Source organism: Lontra canadensis, unplaced genomic scaffold (assembly GCF_010015895.1).
Source record: "Lontra canadensis isolate GAN:19392208 unplaced genomic scaffold, GSC_riverotter_1.0 scaffold154, whole genome shotgun sequence".
Lineage (NCBI taxonomy): Eukaryota > Metazoa > Chordata > Mammalia > Carnivora > Mustelidae > Lontra > Lontra canadensis.
Window position 1 is genome coordinate 1148635 of NW_022631148.1, and position 7021 is coordinate 1155655.

Sequence of the window (7021 nt, forward strand, 5' to 3'; positions counted from 1 at the left end):
ACGTGGTAGAGTCGCAGGCCTCGCGCCCAGAAATCCCTGGTCCCTCCCACAGGCCGGCGGCCCCTCCTCCGGAGCCATGGAGGCCGGCGGGGGGGGGCCCGGCTCTCCCGCCGAGCGCAAGGAGGCCGGGCCCGGAGTCTCGGCGCCCGAGAGGCCCACGCCGACCGCGTCGCCTTCGCGGGAGGCGGTAGACGACTCGCCGCCCCCGTCCCCATCGTCCTCAGGGCTCCCCTCGCGGCCGCTGACCTCGAGCCTAGGCGTGGGCAGGTCGCGGCTGCGCCAGGCGGGCTGGGGCGGGATGGCGGCCGGCGCGCTCCTGGAAGCCGGCCTGGCCCGGGTGCTCTTCTACCCGACGCTGTTGTACACCGTGTTCCGTGGGAAAGTGCCGGGCCGGGCGCACCGCGAGTGGTACCACCGCATTGACCCCACGGTGCTGCTGGGGGCGCTGCCCCTGCGGAGCATGACGCGCCGGGTGAGCCGCGGCGGGGGAGCCGGGCCGGGAGGCCGGGCGGCCGGGCCGCGGCGGGACTGGGAGCCGGCGAGCGCCGCCCGCTCCTCAGCGGCCCTGTCTGAGCCCCCTCTTTGCCTCGGCAGCTGGTACAGGACGAGAACGTGCGCGGGGTCATCACCATGAACGAGGAGTATGAGACGCGGTTCCTGTGTAACTCCTCAAAGGTGAGGGGCTAGGAGCGCGCCAGGGGGCAAGGGCAGGGGCGCCCGCCAACCGCGCCCGCCAACCCCGCCCGCCACCCTGGCTGGGCCTGGGGGAGCGGGGTGGGCGAAGTTGGTGGAGAGCGAGCTGCAGGTGACCGTGCCCCAGAGACACGTGCCCGCAGGCTTTTTCCGCCTCTTCAGGAGGAGGGTCCGCCCTCTAAACTTAAATGGCTTCGCTGGAGGTAGAAACTAATTATGAAAGAGAAACCGATGTGAAAGGCATTTAAAAGTAGCATTGACAAAGTCTGCCTACTCCGTTGTGCACAAATATATTCTTAATTTCCGTTAACTCGAGTCAGTAACCAAATCGAAAGGCAATTTTTCTATGGCTTGATTTCATTCATTCAACACTTATTGAGCACATCATCAAGCATTGCCTTAGGCATTCAAGATGAAGACCCTATAAACTCTAAGAAGAAAAGCCACCCCCCCAAATCCCCAAGAGTAATTTATCATAAAACCACCCCCTGAAAAATTGCATAGGCTTCATTTGGCATTAATTTGAGGGAATTTTTATTCATATGTTAACCATAAAGTGGAACTCCAAAGTATTGTCATAACAGAGTTCAGAGCTAAAACATAATTTTCATTAAGTTTCAGTGCCTGTTTGTGGAACTCTCCACAATGGTTATTAGACTTCGCACTATCTTTATATAAAGACGTTGCCCTGCGACGCCTGGGTGGCTCACTCCGTTAAGCATGGGACTCTTGATTTTGGCTCAGGTCATGGTCTTAGGGTCTTAAAATCAGCCCCACCTCTGGCTCCTTTTTGGGTGTGAAGCCTGCTTAAGATTGTCTCTCTCCCTCCCCTCCCCACATCAAATAAATAAACAAAGGTGTTGCCCTATCTTTATCATGTTGACATCTATTAGCACTACACAATCATCTTTCTTGTTTACTGATACAACCTGATGAAGGTGCTATTATTTCAACCCATAGGTGTTTTTTGTTTTTTTTTTTTTGTAACCTTAGAAATGGACTCATATTTAAAATATATTCATTAATGGGATGCCTGGGTGGCTCAGTGGGTTAAACCTCTGCCTTTCAGCTCAGGTCATAATCTCAGGGTCCTGGGATCCAGCCCCGCATGGGGCTGTCTGCTCAGCAGGGAGCCTGCTTCCCCCTCTCTCTGCCTGCCTCCCTGCCTACTTGTGATCTGTCAACTAAATAAATAAATAAAATCTAAAAAAAAGTTTAAATTATATTCATTAGTGATGACATACATTTTTAAGAAATGGGTAACAGTTCCTTGGACTGCCCAGAGTACTTTGCTACAAGGCCTCAGGAATTATTAGCCAAAATGTTAAATGTTCCTTTGTGTGATCAGTCCTGTGGTGTACGAGTCACAAAAAATCTTTGGGTCTGAGACATTGACACCTGTTCGATGCAGCTATATTACCCAACTAGCCTAGAGAAATCTACATGGCAGTGGTTCTCACATTTTAATAAGCATAAATATTATCGAGCAGTCTTGTTAAAATAGCAGATTTCTAGGTACAACCCCCTAGAAATTCTGACTTAGGAACTTTAGGGTGGGGTCCAGGAATCGAGTATTTAGCAAACTCCCTAGGTATTTCTGGCATAATTGATGCAAAGCCCCATGCTGCAAACCTGCTGTTTTTTGTTAATTTCATGAGCAGTATAAAATATTGACCTTCACTCAGTCATAAAGTCTTTGGTTCCAACTAAACAGCTTAACAGATTAGCTGGAGCCTATCTGGAGTCTTTTTTTTTTTTCCCCCTAAGATTTTACTTTTTAAGTAATCTAAGCCCAAGGTGGGACTTGAACTTAGAACCAGATCAAAAGTTGCAAGGTCAGACAGGTACCACCTTATCTGGAATCTTAAGGAAAAAAAATTGCTTGATACGCCAGAGGCCTTATTTCATCTATTGCTTATTCTTTTTTTCTGAAGTGATAATGTACTAACAAAGGTAGGTGTGTTGTTTGAATTTTAAAATGGTAACTCTACTTTCCAGCATGTACTCTCTCAAAAAAATGTGGCAAAGAAGAGACTTACAGAGAAATAAAAAGCTCTTGCAAAATATAGTAGTCCAACCCTGCAGTTCGGTCATTGCACCGGTGCCAAGATTATGCAAAAACAGTTATACAACTTTTGTAGATGAATTTTATACAGCTAATATTATGCAGCTAAAGATTCAAATACCCAAAGGTACTTTAAGAACATTTTAAATCTTTTTTTTTTTTTTTTAAGATTTTATTTATTTATTTGATAGAGACAGCAAGAGAGGGAACACAAGCAGGGAGAGTGGGAGAGGGAGAAGCAGGCTTCCCGCTGAGCAGGGATCCCGATGTGGGGCTCGATCCCAGGATCCTGGGATCATGACCTGAGCTGAAGGCAGATGCTTAACGACTGAGCCACCCAGGCGCCCCAAGAACATTTTAAATCTTGAACATAATTCTCTAACTCAGTAGCATAGCTGTTGTTTGATGAAAGACCAACCATGCAGGTCAGCCTTTTTTTTTTTTTTTTAAGATTTTATTTATTTATTTGACACAGAGAGAGAGTACAGGCAGGGGGAGTGGTAGGGAGAGGGAGAAGCAGGCTCCCACAGAGCAGGAAGCCCAATGTGGGACTCAATCCCAGGACTCTGGGATCATGACCTGAGCCAAAGGCAGATGCTTAACCAACTGAGCCACTTAGGTGCCCCAGGTCAGCCATTTTAAAGACATCTCTGTAAGAAGTTCCTTGTTTAGAAAATAGTAAGCAGTATATTCACATTGTAGTAAACCTTAAGCTTCCTTGTTGTTTTGTTGTCTCTTGGTAGCCTGTATTCATACCACTCATGTTGGGCTTTTTTCATTCTTTTATGCTGGCGGACCTGGTTCCAGGAATGGAGGAACGCAGGAGTTGAGCAGCTGCGGCTTAGCACAGTAGACATGACTGGAGTTCCAACCTTGGCTAACCTCCAGAAAGGAGTCCAGTTTGCTCTCAAGTACCAGGCGCTGGGCCAGTCTGTCTATGTGCATTGTAAGGCTGGGCGCTCCAGAAGTGCCACTATGGTGGCAGCATATCTGATTCAGGTAGGAAAGGTCTTTCTGGACTGGTCTATTTACAGCATATTTCTAGAACTTCAGTAACATGGTCTACTAGAAGGCCTTGGTGGCAGGAGCCATGTCCCCAGTTTCAGACTGTTGGGAGGTGGAAAGCACCTGAAGCTTGCAGATAGGCTGATCTCTGGCTTTGCCACCTAATAGCTGCGTGACCTGAGGCAAAAGTGGCTTCCCCTCTCCGATCCTCAAACTAAATGTGTCATGAAGCTTGAATGAGAAAGTATGTCAAGCATTGACCTACCTACAACAGATACTCAAAAAATGAAGTTGCAAAGGATGTTAACACCAGAAAAAGGCTAAAATAAAAGCACTTCTTATAAATAGCATGTCAGAAGATCTAGTACTATAGATAATAGTGCTAGTCACTTACAGCTCTGTAGGACTCAAGATTTCTTAAAGTATTTCAGAATAAAGTTCCAGATATTAGTTTCTAGAAACAGAGGATCCAATGAACTTTTGTCTATTACTTTATGAACAGCAGTTGTGAGGCTTTTAAGAATACTTATAAGCAAATACTCTGTAGTCCCTTACTCTGTTACACAACTCCCAACTTGACTCATTTTTGTTACCTGTCTGGCCCCTGTAGAGCATTTTACTAAGTTATGTGGATAGTTTAAGGAAAAAGGAAATGTAGAGATAACAGCCTGGCTTTGAGTTACTTTGGACTGGAAAGTATGTGATTTAACAGTATTAAAGCTTTGATCATTAGGACTCCATTTACTGGAAATGGGTGCTCAGGAGGATAGTTTGGATTTAGTGAGAATTGACCCAGCTGGGCTTGAAATCTGTAGTTTCTCGGTTTTATTGAGTTCTAAACCTGACGACACAGAAATAACCCTCCTACTTAAAGCTAAAGAGTGCTGTTTTCCTAGCCGAGGTGGCAAGTTGGATAAAAACATCTACCATATACTCTTTCCAGGAAACTCACAACCAACAGCCCAGCTCCCAGAGGACATCTAATAGGCCCATGCAGGCTTGAATTAGGATCTCAGCTTTGCATGTTCAACCTTGTTTTTCCAGGGTTTGGCAGAGCAAGAATTAGGTAGAAAGACTGACTTGTTCCCTCAGCCTATTGCGAAGTATTGTGGGATTGGTTGACTGAAGGGGTTATAATACCCACCCCCATTTATAACATTTGGGACATGTTTTTTAAATCCCCCTCAAAATGAAGTTTTTAAAATAATGAAATTCTGAGAGTCCATTAGCACCTGTTATTAGGTCAAGGACACCTTAACACCTGCTCCTTTCTTTCTCTGATTTCCCAATCCTGTACTTCAGGTGTACAACTGGAGTCCAGAGGAGGCTGTAAGAGCCATCACCAAGATCCGGTCACACATCCACATCAGATCTGGCCAGTTGGAAGTTCTCAAAGAGTTCCACAAGGAGATTACTGCAGGGGCAGCAAAGGATAAGACTGGTCATACATCACAGACGTGAAATATACAGATTAGAAAGAACTCAAGACAACCCTGCTTGCTACAGAATCAACTAATTTTAACAGGACCAAGGGGACTTAAGCCCAGACTTGACGTAGCAGAAGTGTGCTAATTAATGGATAATTTTGCTCCCTTTGTCTTGTTTCACTTTCCTGACGTAACACTGTTGTGTGTCTAGAGAGATTTAGTGTGGCTTCAATTCACTGGTTCTGGGGATATGGGACGAGGGTCCTTGTTTTCTTAAATAGGGTCAAAGAAATCTATTGTGTATCTAACACTCTGGCTAATGATATTTAGCACAACTCAGAAACATTTAACACTGGGAAAAGAGGAGAAATACTCAGCTCAGTTGTCAGACCCCAATTCACTGGCCCCATGGGCTCTCTTCCCCTTTTGGAGCAGTGATCCTGTATGTAGAAAAGGAAGTACAGGATCCAATCCTGTACCTGTGGCGGGTATATAATCTGTTTACCTTAGGAAGTCACTCCTTCAGAATTCAAAACACACACACATATCCCTTCCAAAACTTTTATTTGTACGAAGAGTTCCTAGCTCTTGGCTTACCTTAGGGCTTTTAAAAGAGTAAAGATCTTATATACTTAAATTTGAAAAAAGTTTCTGCTATTAATCAGAAATAATACTATTTCTTTCTGGCTTACTCCTTGGAGTAAATAAAAAATAAAACCAAAGTGTTAGGCGCCTGGGTGGCTCAGTCGGTTGAGCATCTGTCTTCGGCTCAAGTCATGATCCCAGGTCCTAGGATCAAGTCCTACACTGGGCTCCCTGCTTGGTGGGGAGTCTGCATTTCCCTCTGCCCCTCCCCTACTAGTTCTCTCTCTCTCTCTCTCTCTCTCTCTAATAAATAAAAAGAAATCTTGAAAACAAAAACAAGAGCAAAAAACCCAAAGTATTCACTGGGTATTTATCCCAAAGATACCAATGTGGTGATTTGAAGGGGCACCTGCACCCCAATGTTTATAGCATTAATGTCCACAATAGCCAAACTATGGAAAGAGCCCAGATGTCCATCGACAAATGAATGGATAAAGATAATATGGTATATATATACACACATACACATACAGTGGAATATTACGTAGCCATGAAAAAAACCTGAAATCTTGCCATTTGCAAAGACATGGATGGAACTAGAGGGTATTCTGCTAAGCGAAATAAGTCAATCAGAGAAAGACAATTATATGACCTCACTGATAGGCAGAATTTAAGAAACAAAGCAGAGGATCATAGGGGAAGAGAGGAAAAAATGAAACAAGATGACATCAGAGAGGGAGACAAACCATAAAAGACTCTTAATCTTAGGAAATAAGCAGGGTTGCTGGAAGGGAGGGAGTGGGGGAATGGGGTGACTGGGTGATGGACACTGGGGAGGGTATGTGTTGTGGTGAGAACTGGGTATTGTATAAGACTGATGAATCGCAGACCTGTACCCCTGAAACAATACAGTCTAAGGAAAAAAAATAAATAGCACGTATATTGAGGAAAAAAAGAAAAACTCCAGGGGCGCCTGGGTGGCTCAGTCGTTAAGTGTCTGCCTTCAGCTCGGGTCATGATTTCCAGGTCCTGGGATCAAGCCCCACATCCAGCTCCCTGCTCAGCGGGAAGCCTGCTTCTCCCTCTCCTACTACCCCCACTTGTGTTCCCTGTCAAATAAATTTTTTAAATCTTGGGGAAAAAAAAAGACCCCCCCCAAAAAAAACCAACCAAACAAAATCCCAAAGTGTTGATTTCCTGAGAGAGAGGTGAGAAAACACGAGATGTAGTGTCCTGAATTCTAGAG

The 7021-nt window shown here is 45.3% G+C and overlaps 1 protein-coding gene across 1 annotated transcript; it reads left to right on the top strand.

Annotated features, from left to right (window-relative positions):
• Nucleotides 1-5406, top strand: PTPMT1 (protein tyrosine phosphatase mitochondrial 1). Its single transcript, XM_032844649.1, has 4 exons — nucleotides 1-472; nucleotides 595-675; nucleotides 3566-3757; nucleotides 5066-5406. The coding sequence occupies exons 1-4, from the start codon at nucleotides 77-79 to the stop codon at nucleotides 5222-5224; spliced, it is 828 nt and encodes a 275-aa protein (XP_032700540.1). The 5' UTR covers nucleotides 1-76; the 3' UTR covers nucleotides 5225-5406.
• Nucleotides 5407-7021: the final 1615 nt, after the last annotated feature.

Bases quoted from the DNA above. Each gene is read 5' to 3' on its own strand.
- PTPMT1 (XM_032844649.1), top strand. From the start codon at position 77: ATGGAGGCCGGCGGGGGGGGGCCCGGCTCTCCCGCCGAGCGCAAGGAG. The intron at 473-594 runs GTGAGCCGCGGC...TTGCCTCGGCAG, and splicing joins TGCGGAGCATGACGCGCCGG to CTGGTACAGGACGAGAACGT. The intron at 3,758-5,065 runs GTAGGAAAGGTC...CCTGTACTTCAG, and splicing joins TGGCAGCATATCTGATTCAG to GTGTACAACTGGAGTCCAGA.